The following is a 26,266-nucleotide window of genomic DNA, read 5'->3' on the forward strand; positions in this document are numbered from 1 at the left end:
TTTCCCTAGAGACAGTTCCTGGATAAATATATCTTTAATAGTTTTTGTCCTTTAAGTAGCAGTACTAAAGTTTTCATTTTTTATGGTGATGTTAAATCATGAAGGTTTAACATTATTAAAGATTATATATTTTGCTTTTAATGAAATCTGTAGTTATCCTCTCTATTAAATATAAAAATGAAAAAAGTTCATCACTGGTAAAAAATTAAGACATTTTATTGCTTTAAAAATAATTTAACATAGTATAAATGTAATTATTTGGGGATTAAAATATTACATAAATGTTTATCTGAATTAACTTTTGCCTCTTACAATGCATTTAAAAATAAACTGCACTTTAAAAGAGTAACTTTGAAACATAAAAGGGGAATTAAATGACTGAGGATAAAAGCAAGTGTAATTTAAATGTTACTTCTAATGAAAAATTTATGTAGGACTGTGGTCTACAATAATTGTTGACATATTCCCCTAAGTACTGTGTCTGTGATTTTTCATGGTATCAATCATTTAAAGCAATTTAGGTAATACATTCTGACATGCATTTCTGCTATTTTATTTACACCATTTGCCTACATCATTGTAATGCAGTACCTTTCTGATTTGGTACAGTAAATGCACTCTGTAATATCTATTATGGCATGGTCAAAGGATAATTTATTGTCAAATAGAAAAATAGGTCAACACTAATGTCACTTGATGATCAATCCCCCCCAAGTTTAATAAAACATCTCCCCAGTATGCATTCCACTGCAGTGGTTGATATTTTATTAGGACTACCTGGCTATAGCAGTAGTGTAATTACTGAGCTGTCAGAGTGATAAGTGGGATTAATGGCAGCCTGATGCACTTTAGTCTGCAGAGCGCTTAGAGAATTGCAAGATGGTATTATTATCAGAGTCTGCCCATTCTGGCATATTCATGGCACCAAAGAAAAAAAGAATGCTACAATTCAGGTTTCCATTGCCCTGCCTCATTAACATTTGACATTTCCAACAGCTGTTATTTGTGAACTAGCTCAATAATAAAAGGAGAATTATTTGGTAAAGAGGCTTAATAACCACAACTAAAACTCCTTGTGTTGTCAGTGCTGTTAAGTGAATCTGTTTATGTTGAATATAAGATTTCTCTGGAAGAACAGAAAAATACACTTTGAATTAATTTGGCTCATTCATACCTGCTGACATTATAACTTTATTTTTTAATTGCCTTATTATTCAAGTTGGGTGTTAGAAAAAAGAAAAGCCAAAAGCTTGTGACTTCATTAGGGATAACCAGAATCCTCTATCTATTTACCTATATCTTTATCTATCATAACAAGTATTTTTGTTGCTTTATTCTTATGGAGTGGCAGATATTTAAAAAATTGTCAAAATGACTTTTTTTACAAATCAGAAGACATTTAAGATTGCATATTATTTTATAGCTATTTTTATTTTAGCTATTTTATTTTACCACATAATAGGAAATCCTTTCAAACCACTGTTAATGTACAACATATTTATCCATGTGAAGATAACACATATAAGTATCACCTTGTTTCAACATCAAGGACCAAATAAACCATGCTTTGTTTTCTTTTTGGATTGTTGTCCTACTGATCATACTTCCAAGAAATTCTTTTTAAACTCAGTGACAGTGTTTTAGGGGGAAAAAACCCCATAAGTATAAGAAGATAGGAATTCAACTAAATTATAAATGTGAATCTAACAATGGCATTTAGTGAAATGATAGGGGAGAGGTTTAATGACTGCATTTCAGAGAGGACAATTGATTATGAAAAGCCTTTCGGTACTCATTGTGTAAAATTTAATTTAGAGAGAAGGCTAAGGGCACAAACCAGAGAGAAGAGATCAGATTTAAAAACAAGATATTAATTAGGTACTGAGAAATTGGTTCAGACAATGAAGAGGACTCTGACTTATAAAAGAATGACAAGGAGACCGGTATTGTTTTCTTAAAGGAAATGAACCAACGTCTTTACACATGGAAGTGGATAGAAAATGAGCCAGCTAGTGACCTTTGTCACTGAGCAACGTGGGACTCATTCTCAGTGAAATTCTCAGAGAATTCTCATCTTCTGACAGATGTGACAATGGTATATGTTAAATTTCAGATCACCAGCTTAATTTTTCACTACTCCCACTTTCACTTTATGCCACACCAGATTCCATTAGTTCACCTACCGTCTCATGTTTTTTCTCTCCAGGCCTTGGCACGTACTGTTATCCTTTGTCATTTTCTTGAGTGACCCTGGACTCCAAATCCCACCTTCATTTGCTTCCCTAATGCCCACTCATTCTTCAGTCATCCCTTTAAGTGTTATTGTTCCCAATAAGCTTTGCCTGACTCTCTCCCTCCAGGACTACTGTTCCTCTTATATGCTCCCTTAGCATGCTGTTTTTACCCAAATTCACATTGACCACACTGACTACTACAAGTGCCTTCTATATGTCTGAACTTCCTCCAAACTGCAAGTTCCATGACAGCAGGACCATGGTGGTCTTGTTCATCACTTTTATAACCTCATATCCCAGGTTCTGCCATGTAACAAGGACTCATTAAATATTTATCAAATGAATACACAAATACGTATATGAATGTACAAATTAAAGACCATTCTAACCAGTGGTTTCAGTCCTAAAGTAGTAATTATAGAACTGTGATTCTCACTGTGTGGCTCCAACCATGTTTATCAGAATCACCTTAAAGGGGGTTTCCAAAATGCAGATTCCCAGGCCAAATGACTCAGACTCAGGAGGGGCTTCTCTGTGGAAATTATGACATCTATCAAGCTTCCCAGGTGGTTCTTAGGAACACTGAAGTTTGAACATGTCTCTGGTCATTTCTGCAGAAAGCAGATTCTGATATGAGATTAGTATGTGGGAAGTTTATTAGAAGATCCACACCTGTACAAGAGTGAAGGAATCAGGATTGGACAGACATAGCTACAATAAAGGCTGCAGTAGATCCTTGCAGACCTATTCCCCAAGTGGGGGCAAGGAGACTGGGCCTCTACCTCCCCTCACTGACCTGTGATTGGAAACTGGCAGCAGCTAGAAAGGGGGCATGACCTTGGTTCAGCCTATTCTCTTCACGTGAGGGCACAGCAGCTGGAGGAATAAATACTTCAGTCTGAAAGAGGGTAGATCTGGTCTATGCATTGAGGCATCTACTGCAAAGCCCAATTGCCATGTGAATAATGCGTAGGTTAAAAGACATCAGAAAATTGGAGGAGGGAGGGAGGGAGGGAGGGAGGGATGATGGCAGGGGAAGAAGAAGGCTGGGAGGAGAGATGGGTGGAAAAGTGGGAGGGATGAATGGAGGAAGAAAGGAATTTACACGTGGTAAAAAGAGAGACTTTACCTTTGTGTTTGTATAATTGTGGTGTAAAAGGCATACAAAACTTTTATCATAAAAGACTCCATTCTCTGAGCATTATCAGTGTCGTGAGGGATCCAAGTAAGACTGATTTAGTGAATGGATGGATGAATGATGTATCTTAAATAAGTATGATCTTCTTAAACTCTAGGAGGAACACCAAGAGAAAGGGCAGTTATTAGCCTCAGTGGTGCCACTTCATACACCTTAGGAGGTGTGCAAATAGTGAAACACAAGTACTCTATGTTTATTGCTTAAAAAATGTATCTAAAAATAGTACAATTTTATTTGTTCTTAATAGACACTAACTCTGAATGGGTATAGGGTAGAGAATGTATAGAATATTATCTCACTTACTTTATAGTTTCTTTAATTCAGTTATTTTATTCCCTAGATGCCTGAAATGTGCAGATGCCCCCTGTCAGAAGAGCTGTCCAACTAATCTAGATATTAAATCGTTCATCACAAGTATCTCAAACAAGGTAAATTTGGATTCAGTTCTGCAAATGAAAATTAATAACAGGCTTTGATCTTGTTCTCTATCTCTTGTGACCATGATTAAAGCATAAAGCTTGTTTTAGTAAATTGGGTTAAAGTATTAAAAATATGATTTCTATAGGCCTGTGAAAATGTGGCACATTTTATTAATTAGTCTCTCCCAGTTTGTGATATGATTATTGTGAAATGCGTATTCACTGTTTATTGTCTTAAAAATTAGTTCGTGTTGAAATTAGTCATTTTTTAATACAAAGCATTCAATGAATAGATTTACTTAGCTTAGGCTTGCTAAATGCTTATAGATAGGAACTGTCATTGATTATCAGAACACATTCAAATTTGTGAAGTATCTTTGTGTTTGTGTTTTTTTTTTTTTTGCGATACGCGGGCCTCTCACTGTTGTGGCCTCTCCCGTTGTGGAGCACAGGCTCTGGACGTGCAGGCTCAGCGGCCATGGCTCACGGGCCTAGCCGCTCCGCAGCATGTGGGATCTTCCCGCACCAGGGCACGAACCCGCGTCCCCTGCGTCGGCAGGCGGCCTCTCAACCACTGCGCCCCCAGGGAAGTCCGTATCTTTGTTTTAAAATGTGCTTTGGTATTAACTCTGGCACACTGAAACAAATCAAGGGAATTTGTTTAAGATTTGGAATAATTCATAAGAGACTGATAGAGTTGTAACCAAAAACCCCCCAACAATTAAAAAATAGAAAACAGACTTTTATGGGCATGAGTAGAAAAAAAGGAATTTTGATCTTTCAGTTTTTTTTTTTAAATCAATGTAAGGCTAAGCCTAATTTTTATTCACTAAGAGAATGGTTTATTGATTGAATAATTAATTAATAGTATCTTTTGTTTGTGAAAGGAGCATTACAAGCTCTTAGCCAAGTATCTTATCTTTTAACTGAGCAAAAGCTGAAGGAATCTTCCCATAAGGATGTAGCGAATCCTTCCTTTCACAGGGTTTAAAACTTACGTTCTAAAATGCTGCAAAAATCCAGTAAAGTGCCCCTTCAACTACCAGGTACCTTTTAATATATAAAGATCATTTCTCAATATGTCAATGATTTAAAAAATATTGTAGGAAAAAAATTATAAATTTATATAGCTTTAGGATTTCAAAAGAATTACAGGTTATTACTTAGGTATAGGACATGGTATTAATCTACATGGTCAGTTTTTTTAGGATTTGAAGTCCAGGTTGAATTTTTAGATTGAACGCTTGTGAACCCAGGGAAAATTACTTATTTCTTTACCTTCATTTATGAAAGAAAGACAGCATCTGTCTTACAGGATTATGGTATAAACTAAATAATATTTGTACGTGAAAAAAATCTCTAATATGGTAATTATTCAACAAATATTTTGTTGATGTGGAATTATTAACTTCCCTATTCATTCAGTATGGTAAATAATATACAAGTGATTACTATTTTTGTAGCCGGTGTTATTCCTTGAACACCTACTATGTACCAAACACAGTGACAGGTACTGGGTAAGAAAGGGTTCCTGCTATGACCTTGCCTTTTGGAAATTCGTAATCTATAAGCAAAACCAGATACATTAAAAAACAAAGCAACACAAAAACCTAGCCATAATTCAATATGGTTAGTGCTGCAATCCATGCAGTTCAGGAAGAGTATTCAGCATATGAAAAAGCAGGAATACGGGTGTATACACGGCATATTTGGAGAAATATAATAAATTCAGTGTAGCTAAAATGAAGCCTAGATTACATGAACAAGAGTGATGGGAAAGAGACCAGACAATTAGGTTGGGATTAGGTCGTGAAAATATTTTAATTCTATGCTCAATATTTGAGACTTAATTCTGTAGATAGTAGGAAATCATTAATGATTTATGTTTGTTTTGTAAATAAGATGAAATCTGAAAAGGGATACTAACTTTGTAGTATCCCAAACATTTATCATCACAGGACCTCTGTCTTGTATGTGAGAATGAATAATTTATGTGAAATGTGTGCATGAAATCTCATTTATTTAATAACCTCATGAGAAAAGGAGTAAAACAAACTGTCCAAAATTTGAAGTAGAAAGTGTTTTGGCTAAAATTATATCTAAGGTAGTAGTACTCTTGGCTTCATGCATGAGGAGATACTAGAATTATGATCCATGCTAGCTAAATTTTCCTTATATATTCTATAATTCAATAGTGATTTTGTGATTCTAATTAGTGTATAGCACATTCATTTAAGGTCTACAAAAGTTTATTAAAAAAAGACAAAATGGGAATAACGATATTCTTTGAAAAGTTTGTAAAGTGTCTAAACAAGATTAAAATCATTTCTATTTTAGGAAAAATGTTTCATTAATTCTTTACTACCTGATGAAGCATTGCACTTCGGTATTTATTTAAACAGATTTCCATATGAAGAGAAGATATTTGGAGGTATTTAATTGAAAATGTAATCTTTTGCAGACTTTTAAGGAACTCTGTTGTAAGTAGTGTTTTGTTGAAGAATCATTGCACCAATCATGAAAGGTCAGAGATTCTTGTACTTTAAAGCCTGCAGCTTTTTAGCTATTTACCAGCTGTGTACAATGTAGGCTGTCCCACATTGCTCTGCCAGTGGACTTCAAATCAGGAGCGGGGTTCTTTCCAGGTTGAGAGGGTAATTGAATCACCCAACTCAATGAACCTTGTGCCTTTTTGAAAAAAGGATGTCACTTGTGTTGTATTGTGTTAGGTTTCTGTGATTCAGTGGAGTTTAGGCCAATACTTCCATTCTTTACTTTCTTACAAACTGGATTACAGCTCTAGTTTCCAAAGGTACACTCAATTCTATCATACCTCCTCAGTCAGTTTTTCTCTCCTTCGTTCGTGCAGGCTGTTGTTTGCAATTGTATCTGTCAATCAGAAGTACACGTTTCAGATTAATCAAACTGTGAATACTAGGTTATATTTTTTGATAGTTTTCTTTCTTTCTTTCTTTCTTTCTTTTTTTTGCGGTACGCGGGCCTCTCACTGTTGTGGCCTATCCCGTTGCAGAGCACAGGCTCTGGACGGGCAGGCTCAGCGGCCATGGCTCACTGGCTGAGCCGCTCCGCGGCATGTGGGATCTTCCCGAACCAGGACACGAACCCATGTCCCCTGCATTAGCAGGGGGACTCTCAACCACTGCGCCACCAGGGAAGCCCAATAGTTTTATTTTGAAAAAACAGTATGCATAAGGTCAGTCTATAAATTTAGTGAAAAATGACTAAAAAATGTTTCTTGTTTCATGATGCTTTATTTCAAATAATAGTTATTTTCTCTTTCAAAATTTTATATTAAGTTGTAAAGCTTTGGTTTTTCCACAGATTTGCATATTTTACAGAATCTGTGTACTTAGATTTTGTGACTTTTATATCTAGATAAATAAATTTAATAATATACATTAGAAAAAAACTGACTAAATGACACAATGTAAAATAAAAGACTCTTCTTTATCATAGATTCCTATTGAAAGTAACAAGAAGTCAGAGGAGCAACACAATTTAACCAGCAGAATTTATTGATAAATATTCTTGATAATAATATTTTTATTTAAATGTGTTGTCTTGATATATGTGTGTGTGTGCATATGCACACACATGCACAAAGGTTACAAAGCAGAAGTGCAATCAATAGATTTAATCCATCCTCCTTTTGGGTTTGCTTTTCAATTTCAATGGCTAAGTGATTTATAGCCTTATCAAATAAAATGTGGGTCATTTTCAGAATAATTTTTTAAAATCGTAACTCTAATTACATTACACCCTTGTTCAAAAAGCTTCAGTGGCTCCCCATTGCCTAGAAACTAATGTCCCAATACATACCCTATTATGTAAGCCAATTGGGCTTTCTCCACTATTATGAAAGAGAAGTAAGCAGATGAAAAAAAAGTATTAGGAAGTTCATAATTTATTACTTAGTAATTTAAAAAATATGAATATTTTGGATAAATAAAACAAAACGTAATGATGAGATTTCAGGTTTTCTTTGGTACACAAGGCTAGTTCCCTCACTTTTATTGCCAGGTGATAGTGCGAGCATTCTATCCATCCCAAGAAAACTGACAGAAATTTACCTGCCTGCCATAAGATGATGTTCAAGGGAACACAGCTTTTAGAAAGTCTATGTGATGCTCCAAGAGGACTAACAAGCCATTATTCTTCAGAGCTAAGTCTGCCATTTGGTTTAAATAAGTAGTTCTGAACTTGTCTGTCAGTTTCCCTTACAGTTGAGATGCCAATTTTTGAGTAATGTGAAAGATGTATTTTTTTCTAGGACTGATTGTATTCTAAATTTTACAACAAGCTAAATATTCTGGGTCTGTGCCATTTGGGGACCTAATCTGAGTGGGTCTTGTGGCATAGACTAAGGTACTGTCATTCTAATTAGCCCTCCCTATCTCATAATGTAATAATTCTATCCTTTTAAAACTTGATCAGTAGTATTGTTAACGCTTGATTAGCCAATATTGGATTAGCTTTATTCAAATTTTTGCCTATTTTCTTCAGGTTTTTTTTCCATGTTGAGATTTCCATGGGAAATCTGTTTACTTTTGCTTAGAATAAATACTTTGAATCTTTATTCAGTAAGGGTAAGGTGTTGACCAACTCTTTTTGTTTCTGCAACTGTTTATACATTTCTTAACTCTTGAAAAATAGTTTGACTATATATAAAATTCTGAGTTGGCAGTTATTATTTTTTTTCACCTCTCAGACAATATCATTTTAGTGTCTTTGGTCATGCATTGGTGCAATTGGAAAGTCACCAGCAGCCTAGTTATTGCTCATTTGAGAGTCATAATATCTTTGGAGGGGAGTTGATTTAAAGATCTTTTTTTTTTTTTTTTTTTTTTTGTATACAGCACATTCAAATGAAAAGATGCTCAGAAACTGTTATGATCAGAGAGTGTGAAGAAAGCTAGACGAGGTGTTCCCTGGCTGCAGTCTTCACAAACCGTCAAAACGTGAGTGCTCAGGAGGGCATGCCAGAAAGAGAAGCCCGCTATTTCTGTTCCTGGGATTGCAAATTTGTAACAGACGGTATGAGGATCAGTAGGCAAGTGCCTTACCAAACTAAACACTGGAGGTACCACGAGATTCGGCAACCATGCTGAAGGTCATATCGCCACAGAGTGACATCATTGGAAGGAAGCACTTGCACCCCAGTGCTTGTTGTGGTACCCCTTACCACAGCCAAGACATACAAACGAACGAGATGTTTAGCGAGTTGTGAATGCAGAAAGATGTTCTGCTACCTACACTCCCTCGACTACCACTCAGCCAGAGAGCAAAATGAACTCATACTATGTGCAGCAGCATGGGTGGAGCAGTAGATGATCTCACTAGTTTTGGTAAAATAGAGGCAGCAAGACACACATCCCGGGATATCACTTATATGCGAAGGCTGAATAGGGATACAAAGGAAGCAGTATACAAGGGAAACACAGGTTGACAAAGGGAAGAAAGAAGCGTGGAGCTCCCAGAGGGGGAAACTGGAGACCTGGGAAGGGTGAAGTAGGAGGTGGGGATCAACAGAAACACACGTAAGTTATCCAAAAGTGCTCATTAACGGCAACCCGCCCTTAAGCACAGGGAACGCTACAAAACGTTCCTCGTTAAACTAACAGGGCAAAGAATCCGAGACCTTACAGGTACAGCTACGTTTCTTATTGCATCAGGTGGCTGTAGAACTCAAATAGAGGCCCCGCGTCTCCTGCATCGGCAGGCGGACCCTCAAGCACTGCGCCACCAGGGAAGCCCTAAAGATTTTTTGATCTTTAGTGTTCAGCAGTTTTACAGTGACTTATCTAAGTCTGGATTTCATTTTATTTATTTTGCTTGGTTTTCCTTGTGATTCTTAAATCTGTGGATTGATGTCTTTCATCATTTGGGGGAATTTCTCATTGTCTTTCTCCTCGCTTTATAGAGCTCTCATTAGATATATGTTAAACATTCTTACTTTAGTCTCAATGACTCAATTTATTTTTTAAACTTTCATCTCTGTGTTTTGGGGGTTACATCTTAGATCATTTTCTTCAATTCTACTTTCAGGTTTACTAATCCTTTCTTCACCAATTTCAAACATGTTGTTAAAATGGTCCACAATTTTATCTTTCATTTCTAGGAGTCCTTTTTTTACAATAAAAAATATCTGGTAGCTTTTTATTTATTTTTCAAGCCTATCTTTAATTTTTTAAAACAGATAAAATTACTTAGCTTTGTACTCTAAGAATTCCACTATCTAAAGTATTTGTGAGCCTGATTATATTGTCTGTGATGTCTACTGGCTCCACTCATAGCGTTTTGTTTCCCTGTGTGTTTAATATCTTTTTTTTAATTTTAATTTTTTTATTATTATTTTTTAATTCTGGTTGCTCATTTTCTTTGAGGCTTTATCTGTGGAAGTTCTTTGAGGACAGCAATGAAGAAATGTTTCTTTAGAAGGAATTTATATTTGCTATGTTCTCAAAGGCCCTGAAAATGAAAGCATTTTTCACCTGGTTTGATGAATGCCTTTAAGATGGTTCCACTTATTTCTCTGCTTACTGCCTTGTCATTTTTCAGTCCCTGGACATGAAAGCTCATGGATGTGTTCACAGTGACTTTTTAAAACATATTTTACCTATAATTTTAACTTTTTAAATTAGAAGAGTCATAGTAGATAACTATTTCTCAATACATGTGGAAAAGTGCTATAAATAAGGTCTAGTGGGTAGTCTAGAATGATTGAATGATCCCACATTTTTATTAGTAAATACTGGAATAGTAATTGAGAAGACGTATGGAAGAAACTGTTGAAAATTAAGACAAAAAGATTTGCCATCAGATATTGATACTCAGTATAAAGCTACTATAGTTAAGATAATATAGAGTTGGTATAGGAATGCACATTTCTGAAACTGATGAAAGTCTGTAAATAGAACCAAGTAAGTAAGAGAACCTAATGTATAATGAAGAGAACATTTTAATTCAGTGGAAAATGATGAGTTCTTTGAAAAGTGGTTCTGATAAAATTTTTACTTTACTTTTAGAACCCTTCATCAGGCCATCTAAGATAAATTTTAGGTGGACTAAATTTTTAAATATAAAAAGAAGAAGATTTAAGGATAATTTTGAAGCTGTGAAATATGTGAGAGAAAATTTTACTACACACATTTAAAAATGTATTTTAAAATAAAATCTAACCAAACTTGAAACCAAGTGAACATTTTTTTTGCTCTGCTTGTTTAGGCTAAGTGGTAACTTCTCTGTTAAATCAGAGTTCCTAAAAATTTAAATGAGAAAAAATAACCTGACCCTGTGTATGCATGGGCAAAAGTTATAAACATTAAAGAAGAGGTCATGCAAATGATTAATGGCTATATTAGAGATGTCTTACTTCCATATTAGCCAGAAATATGTAAATCAAAGGGTGGGACACCAGTTTTCTCTCATCATATTTTTTTTTTTTTGTGGTACACGGGCCTCTCACTGTTGTGGCCTCTCCTGTTGCGGAGCACAGGCTCGGGACGCGCAGGCTCAGCGGCCATGGCTCACAGGCCTAGCTGCTCCGCGGCACGTGGGATCTTCCCGGACCGGAGCATGAACCCGTGTCTCCCGCATTGGCAGGCGGACTCTCAACCACTGCGCCACCAGGGAAGCCCTCTCATCATATTTTTAAAGTTAAAAAGTTAGATAACCTCCTATGCTATTTAGCAGAAAGGAAGCAAGAAGTCTCATACAGTAGTAATGTATTTGAAAATTTCAAATATATAAATTGTTGTACTAGCAATGCTTTGCTATCTGTTCTTCCTAGAGAAATAAAAGTACGACCATTTAATGGCATATGTACAATAGTATTTATTATACCAATCATAGCATTGTTTGAGGTAGCAAAAACTTGAGACAACTATAGTGCCATCCATCATTAGGAAAATTGATAAATCTATTAGGTTATATTTATATTATGGAATGTTATGAGGTTATGCATTATTATTATATTTGTTGATCTAGAGAGATATCCCTATTAAATGAAAAAAGTAAGTTGCATATTGATATGAATAACATAACACTATCTTTAGAAAAAATTCTAATTTATATATAAGCTAAAAGTGGCGTAGAAGGAAATAAACTTTAGATTCCTCAGTTGATTGAGGTTGAGGGCAGGGTAAAGAGGTTATTAACATTTTTCTTATAAATGTCCTAATTATTTTACTTCTACAATGAGCATGTATATTTAAAAAAATATTTATTTATTTTCTTTATTTTATGGCTGCGTTGGGTCTTAGTTGAAGCATGCAGGATCTTTCATTGCGGCACATGGGCTTCTCTCTAGTTGTGGCATATGAGTTTTCTCCCTGTAGTTGTGGCTCAGGCTCCAGAGCATGTGGACTCTGTAGTTTGTGGCACGTGGGCTTAGTTGCCCTGCAGCATGTGGGATCTTAGTTCCCTGACCGGGGATGGAACCCACATCCCCTGCATTTGAAGGCAGATTCTTTACAACTGTACCACCAGAGAAGTCCCAGCATGTATATTTTTAATAAAAATAATAAATTAAAATTCAATAGTAAAATAAAATAAATCTAAGGGGTTACAGAGTAACATGTGCAGGCCTTATTCTGAGTTTTTAGTTTGGTATAAAGGATGAGAGAAAGATTCAGCCTTTTTTTTTTTCTAAATAACTAATAGTTCCAAATCTGTTGAATAATACATTTCCCACTATTCTGAAATGCCACATCTATCATATACTTAATTCTATATTTATTCCCCTGATAGTATATTTATTTTCAGAATATCCTACTTTTCTCAACAAGTAAAATTAGTTTTATGAAATGGAAAGATGCTCTACAAAATAATTATTGAACACTGTGTTTGGACTCTAATATATTAATTTAAATTTATTAATGCAAATGTATGCTTATCTTACCTCATTCATTTATCAGTTGGTATAACATTAAATTTTCTGGAATTCAGCCTTTAATACATAGCCTCTCAGTTTTGAGTCTAGCAAATGGTAGAATGCTAAATTTACTAGTGCTAAAGACAAAGGACTATAATATTATTGTCAAAATGTCCCCTCTTTTCTAATGCATTGTGCTGGAAAAGATAGATGGATATTAAATTGTCTATTGAATCTTTAATGCTTATGCAAAGTCTGTCCTGTTTCTGTTTTATAATATATGTCTTTGGACCTTTAAAAGGTTACATTTTTACTTTTAATCACAGCCAACATAGGTAACATTAACTACTTTTCTTTGTATTCGCTTCAAAAGATTAACATTTAGTTCTGAAAACCTATAACACAAAGCATTATTAGTCAATCTATTATAAAATATAAGCAATATAAAATCTAAAAATAATATAACTAAATGAGAAAAGATATTCATTGTACATATGAAACCAATTTTATATGAGACAGGTAAAGCCACACTTTTTGTGGTTGTGTGTATGTTTGGAAACATTTAAACATATGCTACTGTAAATATATTTTAAAAATTAATTATTTTTAAACAGAACAATGATTTATAATCTATATATGTATATGTAAATTAAACTGGAATTACGGCTTTTTTCTTTAGTATAATCAAGACAAAGAAAAATCGATATAAACACATGAGATACTACTTAGAATATTTGTCATTATTAATAAGTAAAATTCAGTGTAACAGAATCTAGACAAATGGAATTTTAATCTAACTAACCATCCCATTATATGGAGAAGAAATTTGAAATCCAGCAAGGTTAAATGATTTATCCCAGATCACAGAACCACTTGATAATGTAACTGGATTTTCCTGAGTATGCTTTTCCTTGTCGAGTGTGCTTTTGTTTGCATCACACCACGCTATTTATATGAATGAAGTATGTATATTTATAAGTCATTATTAAAATATAAAGAGCTAAATAAGTAACACATTTGCTATCCTGACAGAGTTTTATAAGTAGTATTAATATATTGAAGAGTGGGCAAAATGTATAACCCAGTAGACGTCATCTTAAAGAAATTTGGGTTTCATTTTTAGACAAGTACTTTGACAAATTGAAGATTTTTAAGTAAATTGTTATAATCAAAACTAATTATAATTTTGAAAGTAGTTTGGGTTTAAATTAATGCACTTGGAAAGGAAACTTTTCTGATAAATCTCTTTGTACCCACTGTACAGATTGTAACTGACAGCTGGTTTTATGAGCCCTATATAATAACACACTATGGTAGACACCAAAACACCCTGTCAGTTAAGAAATCTCTCATTTCTGTCAGTGAAGAGTAAACCTTCACAAAATAGTGTGACTTTATTTTGCTTGAATAGAAGAAAATAGGAGTGTTAGATTATAGTCTAGTTCTAATATCGTAAGTAGTAAAATTCTGTCAAGTTATTATCATATATATGATGTTCAACAACGGTCACTGAGTTTGTTGTTTTAAATCTGTTTGGGGTAAGATGATTTGGAGTGAGATTATTTGAGCTCTTTCTTACCTTCAGGTTTTTTTTGTTTTTTGTTTTTGGCTATTATATGTATTTGTTATTGAAAATATAAATTTATTTTTAAAACTTGGCCAAAAACTTGATAGACTTGTACTTTTTTGCCCTTTTCAATAACAAAAGATTTTTAAAGAACAGAGAAACAACAACAAAACCTCCACAGTTTTTCTTTTTGTTGCCAATTATTAGTAACCAGTATATTTAAATTATATCCGAGATGACACAATTCTCAATTATTTGCTGAGTAGGCAGCTCATGTGATATGGCTTTGTTTTTAGTGTAAAATCTTTCAGAAGAGAGGGACATATGAAGTGCAACAATACATCCAGATACTAAATTTCTAGTTCAAACTTTTAGACACCAAATGCCCTTTTAGTATAGAATGTGTGTATATTTTTGTTTAAGTATAAAGAATCATATTTAAGCCATAATTCTGGTTACTTTTAAAAGGATGTACAGTTTAGTTGGGTTGTAAGGAAAAACAATCTCAGTAAAAAATAAAATTTATAATATAAAATTAGAGAAAAATCTTTTAGCATTTTTATGTAGCTTATAAATAGGGGATTCTATCAATGTTAATTTTACTTCACCTTCAATAATTTCTCAAATTAAAATATTTCTGTTTGCTTTCAAGTTATGTAATATTTATAAATGATACTTGTAGATTTCTACTTTTACATTTTTTTCTTAGCTTTAATGATCATTCTAACATTATGATCATGACTCTAACATATGTGTTTCTATATTTGCATTGCAGTTTAGATGTAGAAAGGCACCCTATCTCCTTGAAGAAAGTATATCATGAATTATGGTAAATTACTATATGCGAACTCTAGCATACAGTAAATGAAATAATCTTATGTTCTATTGTTTATTTCTGTGCTTCTTAATCTCTCTCTAAGAATGAAAACAATTATACCTTTGTAAATTTCTTACAAAATCTATTGCACATTTTATTATTTTCTCTGGATAAAGTGGGCTTGTTAGTTTTTACAACAGATATTCACATTATTTACTTTAAAATGATCATTCAAAACTGTGAAGTACTTTACACTTTTTGAATTTTACCTAAATGTTTATTTTTGATATTAAAAGATAAATGCTAATCAATTGAGTTTCTAATATTCTACTGCTTGCTTAGAGGCAAAGATTATAGATTAGACATGGTTTCTGAAATTTTAAAAAATTAATAAAAGACATTGAAAAATATACAACTATTGTAAATTTATATTAACAAATACAGTGTTTGAAAAGGTGTAGTGCAAAGAAAGGACATACCTGCATTATGCTTCTGGTTGGAAAATGGTGAAAAATTGATAAAGCTTTTTAAAGGAAATGTTATTTGAACAGTGATATATGGTATGAATAGGGTGGATATTGGTATAGATGATAACTGTATTCCATTTAACCAGAACAATCTAGAGCAAAAATACTGAGTCTTCACACGTATCTAGTGCTTACCAAAAGGCCTCTCACAGAGTAGATGTTCATAAATACTTGATGGTTAGTGAATTGAGTACATGGACACATACACACTAAGTTATCTTAACTAAGTTGGGTAATATTATATATGTTCTCAGGTCAATTTAATAGAGAAAGGTGGATAGGGTGCAGAAAATTGGAGAAGTAGAAGTGACATTTTTACATTTCTATAATGTATATAAATTATTATGCCTCTACTTACATGCCTCCATGCCATTTATTTTTTATGACCTAGTAGATTGATGATAATTTTTCTTTCTGTACTTTTTGCTCTTTTTTGCTGTCTTCTACTTCGTAACATGAGTTTTCTTTAATAAGGTTAAAATCTTAAACGCTTAGGATTAACATGTTAAGAAAACCTTTTTAGGGAGAAAAAGCCTAGGGGAAGGGGTGGGGACTTAAATTCATTAAATCTGCCCTATGCTCCATAATGTACTAGGCATCTTATCTGTGTCAAGTAGTTAAACAATATTTAACATAAGTATGACTAATTAAGAAAGAATTTTGATCTGTATTTCTTAGGTGATGAAACTGAGGCTGAGAGATATTACATTTTCCTCCAGTCATATGGTAGAAGCATGATTCAAATCCAGGAGCATATGGCTCAGAAGCCCGTGTGTGTGTGTGTGTGTGTGTGTGCGCGTGCGTGCACACAATTGAATGTGTGTTTTCTAGTTTAGCATCTCAAGGTCAGATAAAAACTTTATTTTCTACAAGAATGATTTTTTTTTATTTCCTTACGCATTGAGACTTAAATAAATTCATAGTTCTAAAGTCTACTCATGTAAAAATTTTGTAAAGTTTAGTGTATGTGGTATGAAGGGAGGATTTTCAGAATAAAAGCATCCAAATCTATTCTTCCATCTCCATTTGTCTCTACAAGAACGTGAGTACTGTGAGGGCGGGAATTTTTGTGTATTCTGTTCGTGATATATCCCTACCTCTCCTTTGCCAAATATGTGAAGATACATAGATTGTTTATTGAGGGATGGTGAGTGCCAGAGAGATGTCCTTTGCCTATACTTTTGTATGTGCTACTAGAGTTATTTTCTATTCAACTAATGTACATCATGACACTCACCATTATATAGCTCAATCCAGAAATACAAGTAATGTTAATTCACCCTTCTCACACATGCAAACTTATTGAAGTTTAGCCCAAGTATTTTTTAAATGCAACAGATTGGAGTTTATCTTGGAAGGGTGCTTCCATCTGTGAAAACACTCATTGGAAGAAGGAAGAACACTTTAAAATAAATCCACCAGCTGTATTGATAATGCTGTAGTGACATGAAGGCCTGAATATGATAGAACTATTTGTTAAAATAGTTATACCATATGAGAGAATAGCTGGCTTGTGAGTTTTTCGTGTTTCTTGATAATGACTTTAAAAATCATTAAATTGTAGAGGGATGACACTAATGAAGTTTCAAGCTATAACTTTAAAATGAAGAACAAAGAATAAAAGTTGAAGTTATCTTAAAATTAACTCACGTAAATGGCATAAGTTGTTCCTTAGAATATGCTTTAAAAATCCCAATGAGTAATAGAAAATTCAGCACTGACAAGACACTGGGTAAGTTAATGGACCAGATAACAGTCAACGCCTGTTCTTTTGTGTTGAGATAAAAACAGCAAACATATCAAACATCATTTTTGTCTTTTAGATTTTTGTTTAAAGAAGGGTAAAAGTCATCATCCTTTATATATAAAATAAATCTGTGCACAAAAGATCAGATATTTATTTTCTATCCCTCCTAACATAGCCCTGTACATTTTTTCTTTCACACAGTAGAAGACTTGTGACTGAATAACTTGAAGAAACCAGTTGAAGTGGTTGTGTATTTTCTAGAAGGAGACTGCTGGGTTGTCTTTAAAGTACCCTTCTAAATTTAAATTTTATAGCCTTTACTTTTAGAAAGGTTTAAGAGCTCACAGAATAGGAGTCAAAACTCTAGTTTAGAAGGAGGGCTCAAGAAATCTTCCCACTTACTATGAGAGAAATAATTGATATTGATCTTGACGTTCTTGATGGGAAGAGTTGAGGAAGTGTTCCCTTTCTAACAGGTTTCTGAATGTCTTTGACTCTTGAGTACCCAGATCTCTACACATGGAGTTATCTACTGTTTCTTCAAAATTATTTGTAAGAGGTTGATTGCAAAGGTGACTTCTGAATAGGTGCTTAGTGTTGGCTTAGCCCATTTTCAAAACCATGTTTCTATATTCTGTGATATATGCCAATGCTTTCCGTTTTTTAGGTTTAAATTGTTTCTTCTTCAAATTCCCTGTAATTCCACTCCCTTTCTGAGAATTTCCACATCATCTATACAGTAGTCTTCCTAGTTAGTCCCTTAGTACTGGTACCCTTCTATTAAAAAACTTCAATTAAATACCAAACCCTTATGTTGACAGTGGAGATTCTCCATAATTTGGTCCAAACACATTTTCCAAATATATCTCCTAATCATCATTTCCTAAGTGGATGAATGAACTACTCTAGCCAAACTGCCAAGTCATTACGCCAAGAGTTATTTTGAACTTTTCTGATTATTTACTCATTTCAATCTATAATGACTGTATCGTATTCCCTCTCATCTCTTAGGTCTGTCACCTCCAGAGTCATTTTGAATGCCACCAATTTTAAAACTGATTCTAAACCTTAGCCTGAAATGACTTCTTACTCCGATAGCAAATCATTTTGATATCAGGGAATGTAAATTTGCCTTTAAAAATATTGTCATGGTGATTTTTTAATTTAAGAAACATTCAGTAATTCTTATTAATTTAAAAAAATTTTATAGCCTCCTATAATTTTATTTTGTTGTAAGGGTTACACTTGGAGTTATGAGAGTGCTGAAGAATTACTAGACAGTTTTATTGTCAATGATAGGCTGTGATAGATCAGGCCCTAGTAAGTTTGACAGCGGTAGCATATCATGAGCCATGAGTGTAATTTTAAATGTTTTATTTGTTGCATTTAAAAAAAATATGTATCTCTTTCTCTTCTTCTGTCATTATTTTATGTGCAGTCTTGAAACTAATTTCGGGCTCATAAAACAGTCAGTATTCTTGTGGAAAGATCCTTAGGTGTTTAAGTAGATTATATTCTTTCTGCATTTTTTTTTTCCTCAAATATCCTTAAAAGTTATCTGCAATTGACATTTTTTGCTGTGATACTCTTTTTATATTATAAAAACTTCTAATTATGCAATAGGATTTTTTCGTCAGTGAGTCAGTAAATATTTGTTAATCAATCATGTCAGGTGTTCCTGATGTGTCAAAGAATACTGACAATGACTTTGAGATTTTCTCGGCAGTGATTAACTGCTTGCTTAATGGCAGGTGCTGAGTTAGTGGATCATTGGGTTTAAGTAGGAACTAAAGAAGTTTGCTTAGGAGTAGACCAATTAATTTTAAGTTCGTAACTGTTCATTATGAACAGTTTGTTTAATGTTTACCACTATTAGGCAAAATTATCCAAAACCAGACCAACGACCAATGAGATAAGTCTGTATTTGTTTACCATTATCATACTAAAGCATTTTGTAAGTAAATACAAGGTGACACCTAAGTATTATTTAATTTTTAGGAAAAAGAACTATTAATTTGTAACATTAATTAAAATTTTAGACTGCAAATTTACATCTTTACTTTGGGATTTGTGTATAGTAGAGATGCAAATTATTTCCATTCAGTAGAAAATATAACTCCAGAAGTGATGTTTTATTGCCTTCTAGGATATTGTCCAGTTTTGCATCTAATTTAGCAGTCTTATTCAAATATCCCTTTATAAAAAAAAATTATTTTCTACAAGAATGATGTTTTTATTGCCTTACACATTGACTATATAATTCCCAGTCCTGTAAGTGTACTTTTAAAAATAACAACTTTATTGAGATATAATTCATATCCCATACAATTTGCCAATGTAAAGTGCACAGTTCAGTGATGGTGAATAAATTTGCAGAGTTACAATTGTTACCACAGTCAAACTGAGCATATTTTTATCATCCCAAAATGAAACTGTATACCCATTAGCAGCTGTTTTCCATTTTTTTTCAGATCCCCAGTCATAGGCAATTATCAATCTGCTTTGTCTCTTTAGTTTTGCCTATTCTACATATTTTCTATAAATGGAATCATATAATATGTAGTCTTTTGTGAATGGCTTCTTTCACTTAGCATAATATTTTTAAGGTTCAGCCATGTCGTGGCATTTATCATTACTTTATTACTTTCTGTTGCCAAATAACATCGATTATATGGATATACAACATTTTTTTTTTTTAGCCTTTCATCAGTTGATGGTCAGTTGAGTTGTTTTCATTTTAGCCATTAGGAATAATACTGCCATGGACATTCGTGTACAAAGTTTTGCATACATATATGTTGTGAATTTTCTTGGGTGTACTCTGAAGAGTGAAATTGCTGAATCTCATTGTAACTTTACTTTTAAAACTTATGAAGAACTGCCAAACTATTTTTTAAAGCAGCTACATCATTTTCCAATCCCATCAGTAGCTTATGAGAGTTCCAATTTCTTCACATCTTTGCCAACACTTTTCACTGTACGTCTTTTCAACTATAGCCCACTAAGCAGGTGAGAAGTGATATTTCATTGTCATTTTGGCTAGCATTTCTCTGATAGATGATGTTGAGCGTCATTTCTTATGCTTGTTGGCCATTTGTATGTTTCTGGAGAAATGTTTATACTAATACTTTGCTCGTTTTAATTGGCCATTTGTTTGTTATTAGTGAGTTGTAGATATTCTTCACATATTCAAGATGCAAATTTCTTATTATGTATGGTTTTCTCCTGTTCTGGTTTTCTTTTAACTTTTCTGATGGCGTCCTTTTAATTTTGATGAAATCCAATTTATCTATATTTTTGTTGTTGCTTGTGCATTGTTGTCATATCTACAAACCATTGCCTAATCCAAGGTCATGAAGATTTGCTCCTATGTTGTCTTCTAAGAGTTTTATAAATTTAGCTCTAAAATTTAGATCTATCATCCATTGTTAGTTAACTTTTACGTACAGTGTAAGGTAGAGTTTCAACTTAATTCTTTTGCATGTGGAATTTGGTTATTACAGTATCACTTGTTGAAGAGAATGTTCTTTACCTATTGAATTGTCTTGGAACCCTTTTAAAAATCAGTTGGGGCTTCCCTGGTGGCACAGTGGTTGAGAGTCCGCCTGCCGATGCAGGGGACATGGGTTCGTGCCCCGGTCTGGGATGATCCCACATGCCGCGGAGCGGCTGGGCCCGTGAGCCATGGCCGCTGAGCCTGCGCCTCCGGAGCCTGTGCTCCGCAACGGGAGAGGCCACAACAGTGAGAGGCCCGCGTACCGCAAAAAAAAAAAAAAAAAAAAAAATCAGTTGAACATATTGGGTTGGCCAAAAAGTCATTCGGATTCCAAGTGTACTGAAGAAACATTTACATGTGTCAGTTGTGACTGTTGGTTTCTAAGAAGACCAGTACTCCATTGTATACTATATCTTCTTTATCCATTCATCCGTTGATGGACATCTGGGTTGCCTCCACATCCCGGCTTTTGTAAATAATGCTGCTATGAACATAGGGTGCATGTAATCCTTTGAATTAGTGTTTTCGTTTTCTTCATATATATGCCCAGGAGTGGAATGGCTGAACCACATGGTAGTTCTGTTTTTGGTTTTTTGAGGAACCTCCATACTGTTTTCCACAGTGGCTACACCAATTAACATTCCCACCAACAGTGCACAATGATTTCCTTTTCCCAGACAGAGGTTTGAGGGCCTGAAATAAGGTGGTAAGCACAGAAATTTTCCACAGTACACCAATTAACATTCCCACCAACAGTGCACAATGATTTCCTTTTCCCAGACAGAGGTTTGAGGGCCTGAAATAAGGTGGTAAGCACAGAAATGGAGTGGAGAGACAGATCTGAGAATAAGAGAAATATTGTTAAACCACCATGAATGCTGTTAAAACCATGCATTTAGATCTATTTTAAAATGTTTTACTCAGTTATGGAATGTCAGTTTGATTCTTTTTTAACAGATTACAATATTCTAATTATATTTTTATTGTTTCATCTATTTTGTGTGTCTTTTTAGACTGAATTTTTATTAAAATTAATTTAAAGTTTTTATCTGCTAACTTTACTTTCTGGATCACCTGTAGGTCTGCTTCATTTATTTATTTGTTTTTCTGATTATCAGGGATTTAGTTCTGTCTTTTCTTATGCCTAGAAATTTTTTATTTAGTGCTGGACATCTTATATTAGATGATTGGTGTTAAAACTTAAAGAAAGACCTGGTAAAATTCTAGGAAGGTAGTAAAAAGTCAATAAATAGTAAAGATGATTGTTGTTGTTTATTATCATCAGTATTTTATATAGGAATTTGCATCTATGATTGAAGTTAGTTATGTAAGCAATGTATGTGTTTTCAAAGACCTTCAAAAGTACTTTAAACAAAAGCCAAAAGAAAAATAAATGCATTTGTTTCATATTATTAAATACATTCTACCACCTCTTTTTTAAAAAGTATTTTTAGAGTATTTTTATGTTTATTAAAAAATTGTGAAGATGGTACAGAGAATTTCCATACAAAGTTTCACCTACTATTAACATCTAACATTGTATAGCACATTTATTACAATTAATGAAACATTATTAATATATTATTATTAACTAAAGTTTATAGTTTCTTCAGATTTCCTTTGTTTTCACCTCATGCCCTTTTTCTGATCCAGGATCCTGTCCAAAATAACAGATTACATTTAGTTGTCACATCTCCTTAGGGACCTCTTGACTGTTACAGTTTCTCAAAATTTTCCTTAGTTTTGACAAAATACTTGACAGCTTTGAGGAATACTGGTCAGGCCCAATATTTTAATTTTCATTAGAGGAAAACATGCTTCTGAAATATTCAACTTATTATTTAGTAAATGATGATGTAGTCATATAATTTATGAACAAGTCAGGTTCCAAAAATAATTTTTTTAACATCTTTATTGGAGTATAATTGCTTTACAGTGTTGTGTTAGTTTCTGCTGTATATCAAAGTGAATCAGCTATATGCATAGGTATATCCCCTTATCCCCTCCCTCCGACCCTCCTTATCCCACCTCTCTAGGTGGTCACAAGGCACCGAGCTGATCTCCCTGTGCTATGCAGCTGCTTCCCGCTAGCTATCTATTTTACATTTGGTAGTGTATATATGTCAATGTTACTCTCTCACTTCATCGAAGCTTACCCTTACCCCTCCCCGTGTCCTCAAGTCCATTCTCTACATCTGTGTCTTTATTCCTGTCCTGCCTCGAGGTTCATCAAAACAATTTTTTTTTTTTTTAGATTCCATATATATGTGTTAGCATACAGTATTTGTTTTTCTCTTTCTGACTTCACTCTGTATGACAGACTCTCTAGGTCCATCCACCTCACTACAAATAACTCAATTTCGTTTCTTTTCCTGGCTGAGTAATTAATATTCCATTGTATACATGTGCCACATCTTCTTTATCCATTCATCTGTTGATGAACACTTAACGTTGCTTCCATGTCCTGGCTATTGTAAATAGTGCTGCAGTGAACATTGTGGTACATGACTCATGGTTTTCTCAGGGTATATGCCCAGTAGTGGGATTGCTGGGTCATATGGCAGTTCTCTTTTTAGTCCAAAAATCCTTTTTTTAAGATGTTTTAAAAATTATTTATTTATTTATTTATGGCTGCGTTGGGTCTTCATTGCTGCCCGCAGGCTTTCTCTAGTTGTGGCGCGTGGGCTTCTCATTGTGGTGGCTTCTCATGTTGTGGAGCATGGGCTCTAGGCTCATGGACTTCAGTTGTTGTGGCTCATGGGCTCTAGAGTGCAGGCTCAGTAGTTGTGGTGCACAGGCTTAGTTGCTCCGCGGCATGAGGGATCTTACCGGACCAGGGATCGAGCCCGTGTCCCCTGCATTGGCAGGCGGATTCTTAACCACTGCACCACCAGGGAAGTCCCCCAAAATTCTTAATGAAATGTAAAGGATTCTAAGCTAATCTATAATAGTCAAATGTATGGAAGGGAGCGATTAGGGATGAACTTGTTAAGGTTTAGTCCTGTATAATGAGTTTCGTCTGCATATTTGGTTAATAGGATGTTACTGAAGGAGGATAGTCAACAAAGAGTTTCACAGTACATAGTATCCATGGACAGGCCAGATGAAATGAAGGGAAATAGAGCCCTGGTTGCTTTTAATTTAGTTAAATGGAGGATAACCTGGATGACCTGAGCATAATCTTTTTTTTTTTTCTTAAGGTTTAGATTTTAAGCTTGTTCAAGCAATCTACCTAACTAACCTTTGTTAAAACTGAAAAGAAATATTTATAGCAGGATAGGGTTAGATGCCTTGTGAAAGAAAAATAGTTACAGAACATTCATATTTTAAATTTCGACTACCAAAATTATTCATTTATTAATATGATGTATATTGAATACTCCTATATATTACTTTGCTGATAATTGCTTTATAGCTCCTGATGGTAAACAGTATTATAACCTCTGCATCTTATACATATCTTGATTTCAATCCAATGATCTAATAGAAAAAAATAGGTCATAATTTGAATGTTTAAAAGGTACATTGTTACATAAGAAAATTTTATTTTATTTTTGCAGAACTATTATGGAGCTGCTAAGATGATTTTTTCTGATAACCCACTTGGTCTGACCTGTGGAATGGTATGTCCAACTTCTGATCTTTGTGTAGGTGGATGCAATTTATATGCCACTGAAGAGGGACCAATTAATATTGGTGGATTGCAACAGTTTGCTACTGAGGTATGTAAGATGTATACATTGTTCCCCTCCCCCCAAAGCACAAAAATCTTAAAATAACTTTAATTCTTGATGCTTTGTTGATATCCAATATTTTTAGTGTGATAATACAGGTAAAGTGAAAGTGTTTTGTGCCATAAACAGTATTTTTTTTTTTTTTTTTTTTTTTTTTGCGATACGCGGGCCTCTCACTGTTGTGGCCTCTCCCGTTGCGGAGCACGGGCTCCGGACGCGCAGGCCCAGCGGCCATGGCTCACGGGCCCAGCCGCTCCGCGGCATGTGGGATCTTCCCAGACCGGGGCACGAACCCGTGTCCCCTGCATCGGCAGGCGGACTCTCAACCACTGCGCCACCAGGGAAGCCCCCATAAACAGTATTTTTATTCAACAACTTGGCTTCAAAAATGAAAATTTCTAAAACCATCTGTCAAATTAATTATAATCCTAGAAGGTTATTAAAAAACTTTCACTGAAAATTATATAAAGTGGAGGATCTGAAAATGGGATATATTCATTAACTTTACGTTGGAGTGTGGCTAGGAGCCCCCATTATGAAAAGACTATCTTGCTTAATTGATTCTTTTTCCAGAAACTGTCTTTAATCTTTACAGCTTGAAATAATGCATCAGTATACTTCTGTAATATTTTTTGAGTAATAGAGGTTGTAGAATTATCAAACACCCTGAAACTGAATAATATTCTTTAACATTAGCTTTTGTGAATTTATGGATTAAAAGCCGGTGTGTTATTTGAATGCAAATTTATAATGAAGTAATATGAAAACATTTTGTCCCTATTTATCCTGTAAGTTTTCACCATGTCTTTCTCTTTTATGAATCCTTTTTAAATGACTTTGATTCTCTGGGACATCTTATTCTCTCTGGGGTCTCCTTTTTGGAGTCAACTACCAGGTCAATTCCCATGTATCATTTAAATGACCAGCTTATATGGAGGTTCCAGTAAAATTTTGTAATCCTTGGTGTCCAGTTGGCTAGAATACCAAATTAAATGCCTGTCAGCACTAGATTTTTAGTTAATGACTTCCCTGTCTGATTTTGTCAGCTTAAACACAATATATTCTTTCTTTTTAGGACCCTTCCCATAGTATCCCTCAAGCTTAAATTTCACTTTGCTTTTAGTAATAAATCAGGGTTATTCCCTTCCTGCTCTCTGACAGGTTAATTCTAAGGAAGGGCTCCTGGGAATGAGAAAATAGAAACAATTTGAGGTTGTGAGTTGTTGCAATAAATTCTTGGATTTAATTTCTTTTCCTACCAAATTCAAAATTGCATTAGGCTTACCTGACCAGTGCATGGTATGATCTTTACAACCTGGGAAAATCCTTAGTTGATGGAGAAGATTCACTTGAATTCTTCCACATTTTTCTTTGGGGACTCATTGCCTCTTCATTAAAACAGGGCAAGCTTGCAAGGATGTAGTAAGTAAAAGGTCACATAATATGTATATGAACTAACACTGCATTTCAAAACAAGATGAGTTAAAATAATATTGTTAGTTTGTCAGTGATCTGACAACATAGAGGGAGAAGGCGAAAGGGGGAGAGCAATAAGGAAAGGGGAGGGGAGAGAGAGAGCGAGCGAGAGAGAGAGAGAGAGAGAGAGAGAGAGAGAGAGAGAGGGAGAGAGAGAG

At 34.2% G+C, this 26,266-nt stretch overlaps 1 protein-coding gene across 1 annotated transcript in view; it reads left to right on the plus strand.

Moving 5' to 3' along the window:
• DPYD (dihydropyrimidine dehydrogenase) overlaps nt 1-26,266 on the plus strand; it is an 821,342-nt gene that overhangs the window by 199,169 nt on the left and 595,907 nt on the right. The window contains exons 4-5 of the mRNA XM_007462610.1: nt 3,773-3,860; nt 24,459-24,620. Coding sequence (XP_007462672.1) covers nt 3,773-3,860; nt 24,459-24,620 — 250 coding nt within the window. The remainder of the gene's footprint in view (nt 1-3,772; nt 3,861-24,458; nt 24,621-26,266) is intronic.

This window comes from Lipotes vexillifer, unplaced genomic scaffold (assembly GCF_000442215.2).
Source record: "Lipotes vexillifer unplaced genomic scaffold, Lipotes_vexillifer_v1.1 scaffold826, whole genome shotgun sequence".
NCBI lineage: Eukaryota > Metazoa > Chordata > Mammalia > Artiodactyla > Lipotidae > Lipotes > Lipotes vexillifer.